This window comes from Pimephales promelas, chromosome 23 (assembly GCF_988280905.1).
Source record: "Pimephales promelas chromosome 23, fPimPro1.hap1.1, whole genome shotgun sequence".
In the NCBI taxonomy this organism is placed as follows: domain Eukaryota; kingdom Metazoa; phylum Chordata; class Actinopteri; order Cypriniformes; family Leuciscidae; genus Pimephales; species Pimephales promelas.
The window spans coordinates 20,868,313-20,889,307 of record NC_142791.1 but is presented as its reverse complement, the minus strand read 5'-3'; the positions used below and the strand labels follow the sequence as shown (position 1 = coordinate 20,889,307).

Below are 20,995 nucleotides of genomic sequence, written 5' to 3'. Positions count from 1 at the left end.
TGTACCCAGTTATAGCTACGGAAAAAACCATAACTGCAACAATTCCCTTTTTTCCAAACAATTTAACATATCTCGCACTTCTCAGCAGCTGAGACACTAGAATTAGCACTAATGAAATATCGTCCAAAAAGTTATAAAGGCCAAGGCTCAAAAACATCAATACTACTTGCTCCGGCATTCTTTGACTTAATATTCCAGATATCCAATATACAATCAACCATAAATTGATGGAAACTATACTCACAATTTCTTTTGGTCTGTCAATGCAATGCCTTGTAGTATTGCTGTAATTGCCTGCCATTTAGTCTACTGCTGCTGTTGCGAATAGAAGAAAGTTAGAGAGAGTGATGATAGCCTCCTTGTCCGCCACCAACTGAGTGATCCGTAACCTTGTCCGCTCGTTTTGACACTCCGTCCCCTATTTGGTCATAAGAGGAACTAGAGCCTCTGTGTCCTCTGTCGAGTCAGGCAATTTCGACAGTTTCCTGCAGACCAGCCCCAATTTCGAAAGTTTAACGAACAAGACCACCATGACTATTATTCCTATAACAAAAGCCAGGCAGATTATGACAATCTTTACGTGAAACCAAGATTGCACTATTAGGTCCCATACGGAGACAGCCAGTTCTTTAATGTTATCCACCACCCATAGAATAGCCTTTTTCTGCACTTTCCAATATACAGTAAAAATATCGCCCCTATTTGGCTTAATCGATTGAGATTCGAAGTCCCAAAAAAACAAATACCCAGGCCCCATGGACAGGCCTTCCACATAATCGTCTACCGGGTCATAAAAACCACGTGACTCCTCTGCGCTATTCAACAGAGCGGAAAAAGCGCATTTTTTCATTATCTGATTACGCGCAATCATCATAAAGGGAGCTGCACCGGTTATCGAGCTTATATCAACCGCCCCACTTACACTACCAACCCGATCTGCGCCAATCACTTTGAAATTCTTGAAAGTACAAAAAACATGTTCATCTCCATGCATCCACGTAATGTTAGGACTAAACCTATTTCCTGGGGTTTTAATTTTCCATGAATTAAACATTTCCGTGTCGCAATATTGCTCTTTCGCCGGTATCCACAAATTCTTAACCTCATCCCAATGCCTGTACACAAATTTTCCCAAACCCATGTTCCAGACATTTGACCGTCTTTTCACCTCATCACGGTCATGGTCCTCAGGCCTCAGACTATGTCTCGAGAATGAACCACTGTCTTTGATATCAAATTTGGGTGAGGCCATCAGAATTTTATAGTCAGTATTCGTTGCACCTCGTCTTTCCGATGGTTTCAACATCGGCAAATAATATTTACTACTCCAAAAACCATGCGCTAAAGTTCTGGTTTGCAACCCTAAGGTTCTATTCCATCTTGTCCACACAATCGGGAATATACTCTTATTAGCCGGATGATTATGGAACGACCTCCAGCTTACAGTACGCGTCGTGGTCTTATCCAGTCCCATTACCACTGGAAAAACATCCCACACCCTATACATAAGGTTAGAAAGTCCAATCCATCTTAAAGTCCCCTTGTTAACAGCATCACTATGGTTTGCCCAAATACCTTGATTTGTATGTGTACTCCTATGAACTCCGTCCCAGCCCATACAGTACAGGGTAAGAGCGGACCTGTATTGCTGATTGGTCACATTACTCAAGATATAGTCCATAATGCCCGAGTAATTTGCCAGTTCTATCGACAGACCTGGTCTGGGCGCATAATCTAAGGTCAGAGGATGCAACCTTTTTCCCCCTACCCCATTCGCCCACAAGGTGGCGTTGATCGTCCACGTATCGCGCCTACTCTCCCTTTTCACCATGTCATTACTCGGATCCTGGAACATCATCCAATCATGCCACAGATTAATAATATCTTTACCGTGCTTCTCAAATTCCTTATAGTCCCATTTAGAGGTGCTATTTAGATAACACACCCATGCGGTCGTCTTACCATAATCAGTTCTGCAATGCTGGTCAATGTTGTACCAAAACTGATTTTCCGGTTTACTACTTACAAATTTGTTCCTGGTCAACAACGGGCACTTACTGCGTCTCTCACACATCCCTATCGGCATGACCAATTGTTCGCACGTTACCCAATTTAACTCATCATAGGCCGGCTTTGGTTTATTTTTATAAACACCGACTATTAAAACGTGCGGATTTAGGCCCTTGGGCCAATAACCTTGCTGCACTGGGTCCAAATTATCTTCATTATTCCATGTTTGGTCCGTGATATGATAATTTGCCCCCTCTGGGGCAGATCTACCGCTATGTCTTTTATCTGCTGGAACTTTATCAATTTCAATCTCTATCGACTGATCCTCAACAGTTTTACCCAACCATTTATTACTGTGCTCCGTAACAATTTCCTTGGTCAGACAATCCCAATGCTGCACCCCAGTTATCTGGAGAACAGGACTATCCCATATTTTGTACACATGCTTACTAAACGTCAAATTAGTGATATCAGTGAGATTGTACTTTAGGCCCCTTAGCTTTACGTGCGTCTGATTATGACCGTCAAGAATATTCCATCTCAACCGGGTACTATTCTTAATTACTTTACCCCCATAAAGAGCTGGCCCCTTCGTAGCACTTATTTTCCGAGCCCCTGTACAGTTCCAAAATGATTTATCTATATTTTCTATCATTCCTTTAAACATGTCCCTTATCATTTTCGAGCCATATTTCACCCCACCAATATTTACTGTTTGCTTATAGCATATTTTTAACACTAATTTCTCAACAACAGAGCAGGAGGATACGCTAACCACTTCTGTCTCGTTATCTACTGATAATCCCAGACCCAATATTAACAATGCTGCTCCCAGCATAGTCAGCGCTGACAACAGCCCGATTCCCAAGCTGCTTCGCTTCCTCCGCAGCTTTAGGTACTTCCTCTTCAGATGTTTCCGCTGTTTCACCATCCTGCTTCTGTGAAACACACAACAGACACAGAGACATACATCAACCTAAACTTTCCCTAGCTTTTGTCTGATCCAGATGGCCATTCTGCTCAGTGAGCTGGGTTTTGTTATGCTTGATCTGATAAGTTTGACCCCTTCTATTGCCTTTCCTACTCCGAGAAAGTCGGATGTAGTTGTCAAATGAACCCTGAACTCCCACAGCTCACTTCTGTTGTCGGGGCCCATTTTAATCTTCACCCTATCTGTCCCTACAAAAGTCTGTTGTGATCTAGCCCTTACGGTCAGAGAAGTTTCCCTGACATAATGGCTATATTCTCTGGGCATGTAAATTGGATATTCTTCCTGAAAAGACATTCCCTTAATCAAGTCAGTAATCATATCATGCATACTTGCCTCTTTATACACCCCTTTGGTCTTATAACCGGGTGCCCCTTCTTGCACACTGGGTCCCTTATGACCTCCTTCCAGAGGTCTAGGTCGCTGTCTCTGGCTAGTGTTGTATCTAACACCCCACCTTTCACTAACGGATCTGAATCTCTTGGGACCGGTCCCCCTGAACACAGCAACCTTTCCCACAGGAAGGCCTTCTCCGTGTTGCTGATCAAGGCCAATGGATTCACGTCCCATTCCGTCATGATCTTGTCTTTGGCCAAACATCCTAAGCTTGTTTCGCTCTTTCTAGTTTGCCAGACACCCTTGAAACTGGTTACTTTTAACCATCGTTTCTTCAGCATCAGCTTGCATCTCTCACATTTCGCAAGCTCACCTAGGTCATTTAATGTACACTTACATTCTTGAACCATTTGGGCAAAATTGTCAGCTGAGCTCTCAGCCACGCCTGACTTTCCCGTATCTCTCTCGGCCCCTCCCAGAGCAGGCTGCAAACGTCCTGTTTGCTACAGAACACACAGTCAATTGGCTTCCTCCTAACTGACGGAGTTCCCTCCCGACAGTCTTTATGCCATGTCTTCACCAAGAATGAATCACTCAAATCCTTACACACTACTATGACGCCCTCTGCTGGACACTTCACGCCCAGCTGGAACGACAATTTGGCTGCGCTGATTTGATTCATGTTCTTATACACAATCTTTACTCCCCACCAGATTTCGGATTGACCAAATCCCGTTCGCCTCCAGCCTAACAGTATTATTGGAGGTTAACTCGACTACCTTATCTTCAGTCCCTGTTTTCGCCCTGAATCTTTTATCTTTGCGTTTAAGTAGGATGTAAACTGTCTGTCCTACCTTAAACGGGTTTTTGCTTGTATCTGGCGGTTCGGGCTTTTGGTTAGGTTTGTCGACCCTGTAATTAAGATAATGCGTACACAGGTTAACGATCGAATCCCAATCACCTAAACCCTGATTCTTTACGAAAAACTCTTTTGCACTACGCACGGCACGTTCGGCGATCCCGTTACTTGCGGGTTGGTATTTCACGGCCTTGACTAGGGCTATACCATTTTCTTTACAAAACGTTTCCACCTCACTTCCTGTAAGGTTATGCGCATTATCCCCGCGGACCCTTTCGGGCTTTCCCCGGTACTTTATCCATTCTTTCAGACTGTCCACTACCACCGCGCTGGTTGCCTGCGGACACGGATAAATCTGCGTAAAATTGGTACAGTTGTCGACTACCACCAAAAAATACACATTCTTCATCTTTGTCTTTGGATATAAAGGCCCAGCAAAGTCTACACTTATTTCCTCGTGTTCTTTTTCCGTCTTAATGTGTCCAAAATCGTGATGCACGCTGGACATCACTTTTCGGCAATCAGGACACTGCAGTTTAACTTTCTGATAGCTGGTCTTTAAATTTTGCACATGCAGTCCCAGCTGCTTACAATATTTCGCAACATACGTCGTGGACGGATGATTAAGTTTATCGTGCAGCTCTTGGAGCAGGTTCCCCTCACTCTCTTTAGTAATTGCCCTCATGCGCACATACTGATCCACCTCCCTGTTTCCTACAGCTGCTGGAGTTTTCTGGACCGTATGACTGGACTGGTGCAACACTCTCGGTTGTACCACCTTGGCACATTCACTAATGATTTTCCACAATTCCACCTGTGCCAGTGGTTTGCCCTTGGCATTATAAAAATCATTCTGTTCCCATGTGGACAGGTTTTGAACAATGCCCAAATACACGTATTCACTATCGGTGACTAATACGCATTTTTTACGGTTGTTGTCCCTCATGTGCATTATTGCCTTCGCAACCGCTGTAACCTCAGCTTCCTGTGCACTTTTGTCATTATTTAATCTGCCCTTTTCTTTGTGAATAATTTTTCCTTTCAACTTGACCATAAATCCCCACCAGGTTTCTCCCTTCTCCGAACTACCGTCCGTGAAGTAGCAAATCTGTTCCGGATCTATTATGGTCTTTCTGTCCTTTTTCGGACTTTTCTCATTTCTAAACTCAAATTGGTTATCATCAATTATTTTTATCCACTTCGACCAGGTAAAAACATGCACGCGCTTATTCTCATTGATCAAGTTTTTTGCTTCCCTTGCTAAGAGGTCGATCCCCTCCCCTTTAGCAACTATAATAATCAACTTTTCGGCCGCCAATGCCTTAATGACGAGCAGATTCCTAGCAATTGTGGCTAGAATATCAACAGGCGACATATTCTCATGCTTCTTATGGTTAGCGGGTTTCTCGTGCGAAATGAACATAACTGGGGATTTTTTAATCCCCTTCGTTATATAATATCAATTCCATTTCCTCGGGGGTATTATCAATCTTAACCCTGAGGTTTTTATCAGGGTTTCTCCTGACTATTCGCCCCGAGGCCAAAGCCATGTTAATAATGTCGCACTTGATACTTTCCAATCTATCATCCCAATGAAAGTCTTTCCCTGCCGTTGTTTTATACAGTATTTTAGCCTTTGCGCTATACCCTGGAATCAGGTCTCGCACGAAATTTAATCTCCCCAGCAGGCTCTGCAGCTGCCTCAAATTTATGATTCGTTCCTTTTTCAACTCTTCTAATATTTCTTGCGTCGATTTTGCTATGCCCCTTTCGGCCCCAGAAATTTCAAATCCTAAAAAATTAACATTCTCCTTTCCTAATTCTAGCTTTTTCAAGTTCAACAGAAAACCAGCGTCCGCCAATTTTCTAATAGTTTCAGTCAGGACTCTCATGTGTTCCTCCGCGGTTTGCGTAGCTATCAACACATCGTCAATGTAAGCCGTAACGGGCAGTCCTTCCAATATTTCCAGGATTATTGGCTGGAAGGCGTTAGGCGCATTGCAAAATCCCATAGGTAATCGATTAAAAACGTACTGCTTTCCCTCGAAAGTGAAAGCGGTCCTTGCCCGACTATCCTTTGCTAAAGGTACCGACCAGAATCCATTAGCTAAGTCAATTTTTGACAATATCTTGCCGTCATCCAAACAGTTTGTCGCATCCCTAGCATTAATCAAATATCTGGTGTCTGGCACCGTTAGCTTGTTTAACGCCTTGAAATTACACACCAGACGGTACGAGCCGTCCACCTTCATTACCGCCTGTATAGGGGAATTCGTTGGACAATTCTCCCCCACACTTATGATCCCTTTGCGCAATAATTCATTCAACGTCCCTCTTATTTCCGGATAAGCGGCTTTATTCAGCGGATACTGTCTCTGCGGCGCGGGGATTCCCCCTAATATCGTGTACTCGTATTTATCATCTAATTTTCCACAATCATTTTTGCTCTTTGCAAAACTATTCCTATACTTCTCTAGTAATTTCCTCAATTCATTTTTGGGTAATAGAGTCTCTTTTACGAGTCTATTTATCTCATGCTCCAGGTCGACCGTTTTCAGCCATCTGATTCGTTTATCATTATCAGGATTCCTATCATTCAACTCTTTAACATAGATGGCATCTTTAAGACTCATTAAATTAGAGCTGTCCACAATACAGTGTATTCCCTCCCAGAAATATCTATCTCTAGTCACTGGTTTCATTTCATCACTAAAACCATACACCCTATATTGCCCACTTAGCTTCTCAGCCCCGGGAGGCAGCTCGGTGATTGATGTTATTTCCGCTCCGGTATCGAGACGGAACTTAATCCCCTTATAATTAATAAACAAATCCTGTTCTTCTGTTTCTTCAACTAGATCAGAAGCAATGGTCGCTTTTCCTGGAGCCTTTCTGTCCTATTGGTCACTAGCTCTAGCGGACTTGTTAGTTCTGACCGCTGTTGCGCGCCCTGGTTTCCGCACCTCTCTTCCGCGACGCCTCTCCATCTGCGCCTTCCTTTGTTCATCTGTCATTTTTGCCCATGTTTCAGAGTCTATATAGCCATTTTTCTGTTCACTCTTTTTTCTCTGTCCTGGTCTGGGCTGCTGCTTAGGTTTCTGGTAAGCGCGATTCTTTGAGGGCTCCCTCCTGCCTGGCTTAACTCTGGCATCATTACTAGACCTATTCTGATTAGGTTTAAAGTCAGTTATTGGCTTTATTCTAACCCCCTCTAGCGGTCTGCTTCTACCCCGGCCTGATCTTTCCTCCCTTATTCTTACAGTGTCTCTATCATACCGCACTGCGAATTTAGATATTTCAGACCAATCAGTTTCTGACCCCCAGCGAGCGATTTCTCTACAGCCTGGCAGTTCAGGAGCCAGCTGTTTTAATTGCGCCAGCACCTCTTCTTCAGTCCAGCCCTTGTCGGCTTTCTCAGAAAGGTATGCCTATAAGCCTACAGTTTTTACTACCTCTAACTCCTCTCTTATTTCCGCTTTCTCATTTTTCCCTATCACATGATCGTAACGGGATTCTATTGTCTGCAACTTCAACGATATCCCAGTGTGGTGTCGGATCATCTGCTCTATCAAGGCAGTGGATGCATTCAGCGTCTTGCCTAGATCTGCTATCATTCTTGCCTTCTGCATGCTATCTTTGGCCCCCTGGAATCTCATGTTTTGCAGTAACTGAATTGCAGACACTCTGTCGCCTTTGGCTTGTCTCGGTGGTCCCCGCCTAGGCTTCAGACTAACGTCTTCCTCATTTCTATCTGACTTCCTCTTTTCCCTTCTTTGTCTTGCCAGAGCCGCGGTGAGAGATAAATCTACTTCTTGTTTCAAGGGCAATAACTTTTCTTCACCCCCATAATCCCTCTCCGTGTCAGAGTTCAGATAGTCATACTCGGACTGCGAGTCTGAAGATTCCTCTTCATATTTTACAACTTGCCTATGTGTTTCCCTACCACGGGATTTTTCGAAGCTTTCCCTGGCAACTATTTTAGTGGAGCAATCTCTCTGTTGAGCTTTTTCCTTTTTGCTCTTATTTTTGTCTTTATTAGATTCCGGCTCCCTATAAGTTGTCTCCCTCATTTTTCTCACGTCATTAACGGTTGGCTCTTGCTTGGTTGGCTCTTCATGTTCCCTTTGGCCCGAGCTACTCCGCGACAGACTCTTTGAGCGCTTATAATTAACTTTCTTTCGTTTAGGCAACATCTCATCTTCGCTATAGCACGAACTCGATCTATCACTTGAGTCTTCCTGCACCAGTTTTCCGTACTTATCTTTTTTCTCGGTGGAAGTCTGACGCGGCTTAAACACGGAATTTTTTCCTCCCCATGTCTCTTCTTCCCAATTCGCGGGAGAGAAACCGGTGATAAAGTTCGCATGTTTAGGGATCGCCCCTGACCCTATCGCTGCTCTCGCGCCTGCCCTATCCAAGCGGCTATAGACGCTCTCGGCTGGCTCTTCCCGGTCAGTATGCGCTGAGGGGGACGGAGATTCAGCCGAGCCTCGAGCCCGTTGGTCGGGGATCCCATCTCTAGTTACCTGGATTTCTTTACCCGGAACTATCGGTATTGTGACATCATGGTCCCCTACTTCTACAGTGATCTTGTCACTTCGAGTTTGTTCGCCGACGGTTTGGACTAACCTTCTTAATCCGTCAACGGTAGGTGTATACAAAGTACACTCGGTAGCTATGAGTTCCTCAGTTTCTTTTAGCCCTGCGTCTTTCAAGCGCTTGCTAAATTTATCGGGTGGGAGTAAAGCAATATGAGTTATCTTGTCCATGACTGTGTGTCTGCCTTTCGAGAGTTCTGGTAATTATCCTTCTTCAAGGTTATATATATATTGGGTACTCGTGTGGTCCCACTGCGCAGTCCTCTGGATCAATTACCCCGTTTAGTGCTTAACCATATAATTTATCTCTCAGGCGTCCCTGCAGATTTTTTACAGTTAATACGAGGAAGCACCCTCTCAGTAACTTCCTCTTTGCACTAAGGAGACACAGTTACTCTCCGTAACCCTCTCCTTCAACTCTGGAGACACTGTTTAGCGGATTTTGATGGTGTTTTAATAATTATTGTTCACTCGGATTCAAATTATTAAATTAATAATAATAAATCCCGGACGAGCCCCCATGTGGTGAGATCTGGTACTACCTCAGCCCTGAAGAGCGCCTGGTATCGAAGTGGCCAGGTGCCTTTTGCTGTCAGGTCAGAATTTCTGGATAAACGTCCCTTCTAGCTCATTTAACCCATACCAGTAAATCTAGGTGTATCCCTACACTCATGTGAACCAATAAACATTTACTAGCAACAACCATCAATTCAATTCATACTCACCCTCCGTGGAGATGCTTCCGTGGAGTCCTGGTGACCTCTTGCCCTCGCAAGAGTTACTCTAAAGCTCTTACTATTGCTTATAGAACTGGTATTGTGACCTGAGGTAAAGAACTATTCCACTTTTATCTTTATAAAATGAAAGTTTATTTATACAAACGATAATAACACTGGTTACACAATGATTGTTAATAGTAGCAACAAAAGAAAAGGTTACAGATTATAATACCTCAGTATCTCCCAACTTAACAGGGCAGTCCTGTATAAGTGGTTCAGTCACAAAGTTTTTCTTAACATACACAGTTCAAGTATCAAATGAATAACTAACCTTGTCTTTCTATGAGCAGGTTAAGTTAACATCATACAGCTAAGCAGTTAGAGCAATATATGTTCCAGCAAGCTGGACTGAAGAATGATTACCTTCAGGGATGCACGCAAAAGTCTTCTATCAAGACGCAACAACTAACACTGAAAAAGCAGCCTTATTTATACTGGCTGTGTGACACAATCTCTCAGACCATCTGGGTTTTTCCAACGGATACACTTGCAACACAATAGTCATGCGACTCCTAGTTCCTCTTTTGAGATTCGCTGAGCAGGCATTGCGTGTGCATTCTTTCTCCCCTTCCGAGTCTTGGGTTCTTTGGTCCCTCTCGAATGTGTACATGCATATAAATCCATACGTGTTTTTGTAAGTTCATTAAAATCTATAATTTCCTCTACAGTAGGCATCTGGTAGCATGTCCCTCCCAGGATATGTTTCCCAGTGTACCTTGGTAATCCTGTGTCAAAGTGGGATCCCTAAAAAAAAAAAAAAAAAAAGGTAAGGCTCAGGGGTCCAGACTTTCGCAGGGCACTGGAAGACAGCTTGAAGATGGCGTGATGGCACAGACCCCCAATCTCCGTCACTTCTGACGTAACTCGAAGTGACTACGAAAGGGAACGTCTCGGTTACGGATGTAACCCTCGTTCCCTGAGTAGGGAACGGAGACGTTACGTCTCCCTGCCACTTCTGCTGTATCGCTGGGTAGACGCCGAGTTCAGTCTTGGCTCCTCAGCGAAGACATACTGCGGTTGCGTTCACTTCCTCCTTTTATACTCACGGAGTAGGGCGGAGTACGCTATCTATGCGAAACCCCCAATCTCCGTCACTTCTGACGTAACGTCTCCGTTCCCTACTCAGGGAACGAGGGTTACATCCGTAACCGAGACGATTTCCTTCTTACATCTAAGAGCGTAACATTTAGCACAAGTACTTCAAATGAATTAAACCTGTGACCTGTTTTCTGAGTAATATTAAAAAATATATTTATAGATTGTTGCAACACCGCCGCCACGACCGATCAGGCGAGGCTCATGTTTATAACAGTATCCTGGCGGAGTAGATTCGTTTAGACCGAAATGCTCATTTGGTTTAAGCCAGGTTTCAGTAAGGCACAAAACATCGAAGTTATAATCTGTGACCATTTCATTTACAATAACCGCCTTAGGTGTGTGAGCGATCTAATGTTTAGAAGACCTAGCTTTAGAAATTGTTTTTGTTCACTGATATTTAGATTTTCCGGTTTGATTACAATAAGATTTTTGCTAGATCCTGCACTAGTTTTATTATTTGGCTTCACTAAACGAGGAATAGACACAGTTTCTATGTAATGTTCCACACTATGCATTAGGGGTGTAACGGTACACAAAAATCACGGTTCGGTACGTACCTCGGTTTTAAAGTCACGGTTCGGTTATTTTTCGGTACAGTAAGGGAAAGAAATGCAAACATTAAACTGCTGGTTGTTTAGTTTAATATAAACTTTATTTTAACATTTTTTTTCAAACTTTTCGAACAATTTGTTTAAACCTTTTTAAACACACTTTTTATTAAATAAATAAAATAAATAAATAAAATATATATAAAACAAAACAAAAAAGAATAAGAAATAAAATATTGCTGCAAAATTCTCCACTAAATAAAATCCTCTGAAACCAATATCACAAAATAAAATATAATGAAAAATATAAATAACTACGGATAACAGTGGAGCATTACCAATCCCAGCTTTAAGGCCTGCCCATATGAAAAAAAAAAAAAATATATATATATATATATATATATATATATATATATATAAAAATATATAACTTTTACAAAGTGTAAAGTGCACCATCAACAGTTTTAGTTTTTAGACTTGCTCAGATTCATTCAACTTTCATGTTTTTTGTCAAAAAAATTAACTTGTCCACATTGTCTGCAGAAAGGGAAGATCTGCTGGCAGTTACAATGTCTCCAGCTGTAGAAAATACCCTCTCGCTAGGGACTGAGGTAGCAGGTACAGCAAGGTACTGCTTTGCTAACTTGGCAATATGAGGATATGTGGGTTCATTGGTCCTCCACCATTCAAGTGGGTTGGAATCCAGTGAGATGCAGTCCACAGACTTGTATAAGGTAACCTCTTCCTTCACTAGCTGCAAAGTAGGCTTGTTTCCCACCTGAGTCTTAAAGAGTTCACCGAACAGTTCAGCCATGGCAGACTTCTTGACAGGAGGAGATGATGCCTCTGAGTGTCCTGTCACTGGAGATGAACTAACTGCTGTGGCCTCCGCACTCTGCAAAATAATTTTAATAAATTACTACTACTGGCACTGTAGCAGCAAAGTATTTTGGATTATACAATGTCAATGAAGATATTTTACACACTAGCAAATTAACACAATACCTGTTCTTCCATGGTTACAATTTCTGTGATGAGGTCGTTGTAGATTCTGTCACGACAGGCATCATCCACATGAGGAAGGGCCTTGAACCTTGGATCAAGAGCTGTGCATTTGTGGAGGAAGTCATGACAAGCAGAGTATCTGTTCTTCAGCTTTTCTGTGATGACAGCCTTGATTTCTCTTACAGTTGAACTGTCTTCCTCATTGGGTGTCATAGAGTTGAGTACTGTGGTTTTTAGGGGGAGGATCATTGATACTGAAGGTGTGGATTCAGTGCTCATCAGTGTTGTGATGGTTTTTAGTGGTTTAAGAACCTCAAGTACCTCCTCTGCCATTTTCACATCCTGGTCAGACAACGTGCTTATTTCTTTGTTCTTCTTGAGGGCCTTTTCTGTCAGGGCAGAATACACCGCTGCTTGCTGTTCAAGGTACCTCTCTAGCATATCATAACTGGAGTTCCAGCGGGTGGTGACATCATGAATAAGGCTGTGTTTTGTAATATTAAGCATTTCCTGTTTGCTCTCCAATATATGTGCTGCTGTTGGGCTATGGTGAAAAAAAGACACAACCCTTCAGACTCTACCTAGCCCTCTGGACACCTGGTTGAGACCTGTTGCTTTCTGTGAAGCTAAATTAATTGTGTGTGCAAAACATCCAATTTGAGGGCCCAGTCCAGCTTCACTGACTGCATTGACAATATTCCTGGCATTGTCAGTTGTGACAGGAATTGTTGTCCCTGGCCTCTTCAACTTCCACTCAAACACTGTCTCCTTAAGTCCCTCTGCCAGATTTGTGCTTGTGTGTTGTTCATAAATGGGACGGGTTTGAAGAACATGGCTTACCATGTTCCACTCTGGAGTAATGTGATGGGCAGTCACTGTTAAGTAGCTCTCAGTAGCTCTAGATGTCCATCCATCAGTAGTGAGTGCAACAGCAGATGCTTTTGACAGCTCGTGGACTACAGCAGTTTTAACCTGTTCATAAAGACCGGGTACAACTTTTTGGCTGAAATGTGGACGAGATGGAATTTCATACCTGGGCTCAGTCACCTTCATCATGTGCTTAAAACCAATGTTCTCCACAACCGAGTATGGTCGTAGATCGGTTGCTATGAAAACACCAATTGCATTTGTTATTGCTTTGGCCCGATCGGAATTACCAGCAAAGGTCTGTTTAAATGCCAACGGGAGCTGCGTTTGAACTATGCTCGTTTTTTTCCTCGTAGAAGTGATGTTCACATTCGGGTGATGCCTTTTCAAGTGCGTTAACAAGTTTGATGTGTTTCCAGCTACATACCCGATCGTTACTGAGCAATGTCGGCACACTGCTTTCGTTTTATCGACTAGCCTTTGTCCGTCGACGTATTTCACTGGGAAACCGAAGTGTTCCCAAACAGGAGACATTAATGATATGGGTGGTTCTTCAAGCTCTGGCTTGTCTGCGTTGGCCATGACGCTAGCTAGCGAGAGGCTGGGCTAAAGCCCGCTGTGTTTGTACCGCAAGTGCAGAGCGGAGACATCCGACACTTAATATGTTCGTGTGGAAACTCAGATTTGATGCAAGTTCCGCATTGCATTCGGTACGCATGCGCACCGAACCGAAAGTGCTGAACCGAAACGGTTCGGTACGAATACACGTACCGTTACACCCCTACTATGCATATTAGTTAAGTTTGGACCGCAAAGGCTGTGATTTGGACTTTGACTTACTAGTCATCTGGTGCGTAGCGTCTTGGAGATGTTGTCCGACAGCACAGCCGCTCCGATTCGGCTGGGATGGAATCCATCTGCACGGTACATCCTGGGTCTTTCCCAAAACAGATGCCAGTTATTTACAAAGAGCAGCTTCTGTTCATTACACAATGACATTAGCCATTCATTTAATGCAAATAGTCTACTGAACCCTTCCTGTCCTTGTCTGTACGTGGGAAGCGGTCCAGACACGATGATCGCTGCTTTAGGCGTTGTGCTGCGTACCGTCTCGATCAGGCTCCTGTAGTCCTTCTTCAGAACCTCCGTCTGCCGCAGCCTGATGTCGTTCGCTCCCGCGTGCAGCACAACAGCTCCGACGCGCTCGTCCCCGTTCAGGATCTCGGGAACCTGTGCAGCGACATCAAGAACACGAGCACCAGGAAAGCAGTGAGTGCGCACCTTACCTTTCCCCGAAGTAGTAGCGCGGACATGACGGACCATGGATGTGCCGATGATCACGGCGTCATCGCGTTCCGGCTCGCGAAGAGGGGAGAAGCGGTTCCGGGTGGAGATCTTGAAGACCGGGAGGGGCGGAGAGGCAGCTCTGGTCCTGGCTCGTGTCTTCCGCTGTGTGATCCATGGTCCATGTTGCTGTTTCGGTGCCGGAGTGAATGAAGCCCGAGATGATCGCGTCCTGGGCAGAGTAACATACGGAGTAGACGAAGTCGGACTCAAAGAGCTAACGTTACTAACCACTGATTTGTGAGCGTCGGCGCGTGATGCTTCAAGCTTTGAGCGCCGATCCAACAGCTCGGCTTGCTTCACTAGCAGACCACGGATCTGTTTGTCGACGTATTCCAGCTCCTGCTTCACCGTGAAGAGCTCGAACGTGTCCTCACCTGCACTCAGAGGTAATGTTAGACACGCATCTGATATGTTCGCCATTATAACAGATAAACAGTAAATTAGTAGTGATACTACAACTATCACCACTAATTTAGGACTTATTAGTAGTGATACTACAACTATCACTACTAAATCAGTGAGTACAAATGAGTGAGTAATCAGTGAGTACAAATACCAGCGTGTGAAAATGAGGAGGAGACAGAAAAAGGGAAAAGCGAAACCGAAATAAAGAACCAGGATCATGACACTCCGAGAAACGAGACTGGCTGGACCGGAGGAAATCCTTGACGAGCGAAGGGTCCAGGATGTCCCGAGTCGGTACCCAACTCCTCTCCTCAGGACCATCCCAGTCAACTAAGAACTGGTTGGCCTCCATTCTTAGCTTGACTGCGACCGGATTAATAATTTTAGTGATACGAAATGGTCCAATAAAATGAGGGGCCAGTTTACGAGACTCGGACCCCAGCAAACATTGGTCCGACGGCGACGTCGTGTCCCTGGCCAAAAATAGTTGCGGCCAGGACGTCATAAATCGGTAAAAATATGTACCACAGAAAATTTCCTAAAAATGCATTCAGATACATTTGTACATGTCTACAGTTACATGCATAATAGTTATTTTAACTTTTAGGTACGTGTAGTTATATACAGTGTATCGGGTGAAAGGACGTCACTTCGCGACGTCTTTTACACGTGTATTTATAGTCCATCATGACCCTCTATGAAATCCTTGTTAAATGTGCAAAAGCTGCGCTTAATCCTCGCATGGTTTATACCGCAATAATTAATGTAATTGCCGAAGTAGTTTTTAAGAGGTTGTGAAGACGTCCAATGGCGTCCTTTACACGTCTAGTCTGGCTGTGAACGTCCACTGACATCTTTTGCACGTCTTGTCTAGCCAGACAGAAAAAAAAAACTATCAGGAATTATCTTTATGAAATAATTGTGATAAAGCTGTGCTTAATTCCTTGCATGGTTAATACCGCAACAATTAATTAAATTCTCCAAGTTTTAAGAAGTTGTATGAATACGTCCAATGACGTCCTTTACACGTCTATATTCAAGGCTGTGAATAGTCGTCCACTGACGTCCTTTACACGTCAAGGCTGTAAATTGTCGTCCACTGACGTCCTTTACACGTCAAGGAAAACATTAAAACATGAATTATCTTTATGAAATACACAATTTTACACACACATATATACTTTATCTTGTTTAATTATACAAAGTGCCCAGTCAGTGTAGTTAATTGATTTCACTGCATTTTAGTCATTTTTTCAACCTGTTTTACATGTATTCATTGTTGTTTTTTATGGAATGCATACTTGTAAAACACAAATATATCCGGTCACCATTATGTCTGAGTTGGAACACTTTTTTTTATTTTTTTATTGAACAGCAAGAACTTAAAAAAACTGAAAATACTACAATCTACAATGACATTGGTACAGATAGGCTAACTGTGCAAGGCTATATAAATAGTCTCTGGCAAGGCACATCAGTTAAATTATTAAATAATGATGAAAGAAAAACATTTGGTAGGCTATAGAAAAAAATATATAATAAATAAGAGATTAATCACTTTTCTAAGAGATCGAAATGTCTTACTATTTGAAACTATTTATGTGCCTTACTTTTCATACATTCCAAAAATGGAAATAAATTACAAATAAAATCTCTTTTAAAAAAAGAAAAACAAGGTTTCATCCTCGTATATAAAAAATTGCCCCAAATCAACATTACATTAATTACAAATTAATTTAATTTCTCATCTAACAATATTCCAAACATAATGTTTCCTTTTAAAAGTGGGCAGTGAATGAATCTTTTACTCCCTTAAAACTGCTGCCAAGATTCTGCCAAGATCTCGCGATACAATATTATCTCACGAGATGTTAACGCCTTATGGGTTTGGCGGAGGACCGGAACCTACAACCGAAACCCGGAACTTTGACATTGACCAAACACGAGTAGAGGAGTTTGCGTCGTATTGCGATTCGAGATCATTAAAAATCTTCTGTTGGGTAAGCGCATTTTGTATTAACGTGCTTGTTTTTTTACTTGTTTGTCATGAATGAACCGAAAGAAATTATGCTCACATTGTCAACTGAAAAGTAAGTTACTGGGTTTGTCTAAAAAAAAAATCACCTCACGACAATGTTTACGCGTTCTCCCCATAGACTCTGGAATCCGGAGCTTTAGCACTTACAGCCACTAGGAGAGGAGGAATTGAGTTGTACCGAGATTATTAAAATCTACTGTTGGGTAAGTACATTTTGTATTCTTCGATTAACGTGCTTTAGTTTTACTTGTTTGACATGAATGAACCAAAATAAAATGATGCCTACAGTGTCAACAAATGTGCTGAATGTGGCTAAAATTAGCTAACGTTAGTAGGCTAAAAGTTACTTTGAACTTATACAACATTATAATGTAGTATAAAGTATGTTAAATGTTACATTCAAAGTTACTTTAACTATTAATGTAGTCTTTGAAAAGTTTATTTCAGAAAGTAAGTTATCTGAATTTGAATTGTATCTTAAATTTTTTTCCTATGTGCTCTGTAGCACTTTGAGATTGCTAATGTAAAGTGTGCTACTATTAAAATGTATACATATTTTAATTAAAATTAAATGTTTAGCTGGATTTGGACATGTATGTCGTCAGCAAATGCGTTAAAAATATTTTGTAATTTTAGAATTGCTAAACATGTCCTCCGAATACAAAAAGAAGTGGAGACGACGGAGGGCAAGGGTTGATGCCTTAGCGGAACGTGGTAGCAGCTCTGAATCCGAGGGGTCAATGGAGCCAGCCTTGGCGGGGGAGGGCATTACACTGGCGGAGGGATCAACATATGACGATTTACCTTCTATGGAGGGCTGTAGTTCTTCCAAAAGCACAGTAGCAGTGTCCATTAGGGGTGATGCCAACGAAGAACATTATTATGAGACAGAATCTACTGAAACAGATTCTGAGCAGTTGGAAGAGACTTCACATTCAACTGATGAAACTCCTTCTCTCCACGAAGATTTGGCTAATTGGGCTACTGCTACAAATCAAACCCACAAGGCACTAAATGAGCTTCTTTGTGTGCTCAGGCGCCATGGGCATAGACTTCCCAAAGATGCTAGAACACTTCTTGATACGCCACAAGGAGTGCCAGTTCTAACTAAATGCAATGGACAGTATATTTATTATGGTATTGAGCGTTACCTTTTAGAACACATTTCAAAAAAGACTCAGCCAGGACAAGTTGAACTGTCCTTTAACGTGGATGGCGTGCCATTGTTTAAATCGAGCAAAATGTGTTTCTGGCCCATTCTCGGTCAAATTATGAACTTTCAGCCATTTGTTGTAGCTCTGTATTATGGATCCAGCAAGCCTGACCCTTTTGAGGAGTTTTTAGAAGATTTCTTGGAGGAGTTGCAACCGCTCATCCAAAATGGAGTTTCATTCCAGAATTTGATTCACACAGTTACAGTGAAGGCAATCATCTGTGATGCACAAGCCCGGTCATTTCTAAAAAGTATAAAAAGTCACAATAGTCTGCATGGATGTGAGCGATGTGTTGCAGAAGCGCAAATGATTGAAAATAGGGTAGTTTACTTGACAAAGGGTCCTTCTGAAGGAAGAACAGATGAGGTATTCAACCGAGTTGGATACCCTGACCATCAAAAAAAAAATGTCACCTCTTGTTGGAGCTGGTATTTTGTGTGTGAAACAGTTCCCCCTTGACTACATGCACCTAGTATGTCTTGGAGCCACAAAAAGGCTGCTGACATACTTGTGGCGTGGGCCAGTTATCTGTCGGTTGAGTAAAGCTCAGAGAGACCATGTACAAATGAACATTACTCAGTTGAAACGAGCTTTGCCTGCAGAGTTTGCAAGGCAGCCAAGAAGCATGGAAGAATTGGATAGGTGGAAAGCTACTGAGCTACGTCAGTTCATGCTCTACACAGGACCATTAATCTTGAAGGATGTTCTTCCTAATGACCAGTATCACCACTTTCTTTGTCTGAGTGTTGGTATGAGCATTCTTTTGGATGAAGCAGATGAGAAGAGAGTGTCTTATCTAGGATACGCGCACAACATTCTGGAGCACTTTGTGGATAGCTCTGTGGATTTTTATGGACCCACCTTTCCAACATACAACATTCATTCCATCAAACACCTAGCAGATGATGCTGCAAACTTCCACAGCTCTTTGAACAATATTTCATGTTTTCCGTTTGAGAACCACTTACAGGTCATCAAAAAAATGGTGAGAAGTGGCAAACGACCGCTAGTGCAAGTCACAAAAAGACTTGCTGAAAGACAATGGACTGAAAGACCTTCCAGACAATTCCGAAGTACAAACAAGCTAACAGCAAAGATGCCGGACAACTGTGTGTTCCTGATGGATAATACAGTGGGATTTATCCAGCAGAAACGAAACGATGGAACAATAAGGATGGATGTGTTTAGGGAAACTGACTGTGAAAGTGTCTTTGAAAAGCCATGCAATTCAAAGCTCTTCAACATAATGTTTGTCAGCAGTGACTTGTCAATGGCAAAGCGAATACTGACAAACAGAGAAAGCATCTACAAAAAGGCTGTGTGTCTTCCTTACAAACAAGGTTATGCTATATTCCCTCTGCTGCACCAACAAGAATAACAAGACTCGGTAATAATTTATTTGTTTTTATTTTGTTTTTACACTGTTACTTCAATAAGGTTTGAAAAAACACTTAACACACTAATTAGCAATAACATTAAATCCACTTGATGGTTTTAATCTTGTGGTGAACGGTGGTCAGCATGATTTGACTTGGGTGTAGTTCAAAAAAACGTTCTTTTGTATATACATTTAGTAGCATGTTATATTCAAAATTGTCAAATGGATTTCCAACTGTTGTAATAAATGGACAGGTTTTAGTGTCCTGAAAGTTAAACTCTTTCCTGTTTTATCTTTTAGGTAATGGACAATCGGGGGAAAGAAAAAAGAACAAGAAAGAGGAAAGTCTTCCGTGACTTCGTTAATGGTACATTATTATTTGGTGCTTTTAAAATGGATTTAAATGACAAATTGTTACTGCAGTCCTGAATTTTTCATTTGTGAACCTGAAACTGTAACATATTTATATCTGTTTGATTTATTTTAGATTTTGACCTTGACAATGACAGTGACGTGACTGACATTGAGTCAACACAGCTCAGTCAAAGTCTCCTGGCAGTCAAAAAACGTGAGTTACCAACTTTTATTATGTTATTATGCGTCTTTAGCCTTCTCTTTGTAGAATTTTAATTGTAGCCCTTCAAAATGAGGGCTTTCAGATGAAGTTTTTTGGCATGGAATTACATTGATTTGGTTGATTAATCATTTCATATCTAAAATGTTACGTACTGAAATACTGTTCTGTACTAAAAGCTTAACATAAGTCTTGGATTAACTAACTTTGCTTTTGTTTTGTACAAAGGAAAAGTACAACCTAATCAAAATCAAAATAACAAAACTGATAAAAGGACCGTGTGCTACCCAATTCCTCCACCAAAATATAAAAATCCAAAACCCAAGCCAGGTAAATGCCCATGTTTGTAAATACACTTAAACATTTTGGATTTGTTATTTGTGATTAATTATCATTAATTGCAATATCATTTTATTTACAGTTGAAGGTCATCACAAAACTCATGAAGACAAAGCACCTTTAAGCAATAAAAAAAAAGGTATGGTAAACTGTAGATATGAGTTGTGTAGATATGGCTTAAACAGTAAATACATTTGTTAATTATCTAATTTGTCAAATGTCCTTTTTTGTGCTAAAGATCAAGTTTTGTGTCCAACACACTTGGATGACACGTGCCCGACCCCTGACTTTGTGTACCCTACATTAAGTTGTAAGTTGTTTTTTTGTGTGTTTTTTTTGCCTTATACTACGACAAAGAATCATGCTTTCAAAAATGACTTTTATATATGGCTGTAAACATCTGTATCAAGATGGTGTGATTGATCCATACCCTAGATTAAGCAATGACAATGACACATAGGTGCTATTGATGCTTTGTTTTTTTTGTTTTTTGGTGCATCCCACACTATACAAGTGCATTGCTTGCCTCGAAAGCGCATACACTTTTGCCTTTGTTTTCATTTAGAGGAAAAAATGTATTCCATGTGTCAAAGGTGTTTTGCCTGAATGTCA

General features: G+C 41.9%; 2 protein-coding genes and 1 pseudogene across 6 annotated transcripts in view; 1 reads left to right on the top strand and 2 right to left on the bottom strand.

Moving 5' to 3' along the window:
* The window catches only part of LOC120485552 (uncharacterized), a 92,364-nt gene that overhangs the window by 9,472 nt on the left and 61,897 nt on the right, over positions 1-20,995 (bottom strand). The window contains exons 1-4 of one of the 4 annotated variants that reach the window (XR_016149430.1): positions 14,196-17,526; positions 13,929-14,025; positions 9,517-10,314; positions 62-2,948 (exon numbers count right to left, since the gene is read on the bottom strand). Coding sequence is in view for 2 of the 4 variants with exons in the window: in XM_089126125.1 (XP_088982251.1) it covers positions 10,301-10,314; positions 13,929-14,025; positions 14,196-15,161 (1,077 nt within the window). In the remaining 2 variants the exon portion in view is untranslated. Of the gene's footprint in view, positions 1-61; positions 2,949-9,047; positions 10,315-13,928; positions 14,026-14,195; positions 17,527-20,995 lie in introns of those variants that run through there. The other 3 variants (XR_016149429.1, XM_089126126.1, XM_089126125.1) reach the window with 3 other exon arrangements.
* Positions 11,699-13,148, bottom strand: LOC120468594 (E3 SUMO-protein ligase ZBED1-like). The gene is made up of 2 exons (XM_039657111.2): positions 12,222-13,148; positions 11,699-12,111 (listed from the first exon to the last, which is right to left on the bottom strand). The coding sequence occupies exons 1-2, from the start codon at positions 12,726-12,728 to the stop codon at positions 11,704-11,706; spliced, it is 915 nt and encodes a 304-aa protein (XP_039513045.2). The 5' UTR covers positions 12,729-13,148; the 3' UTR covers positions 11,699-11,703.
* LOC148969450 (uncharacterized) lies at positions 17,520-19,870 on the top strand (annotated as a pseudogene). Its single transcript, XR_016149428.1, has 2 exons — positions 17,520-19,479; positions 19,771-19,870. The product of XR_016149428.1 is annotated as an uncharacterized LOC148969450 (transcript).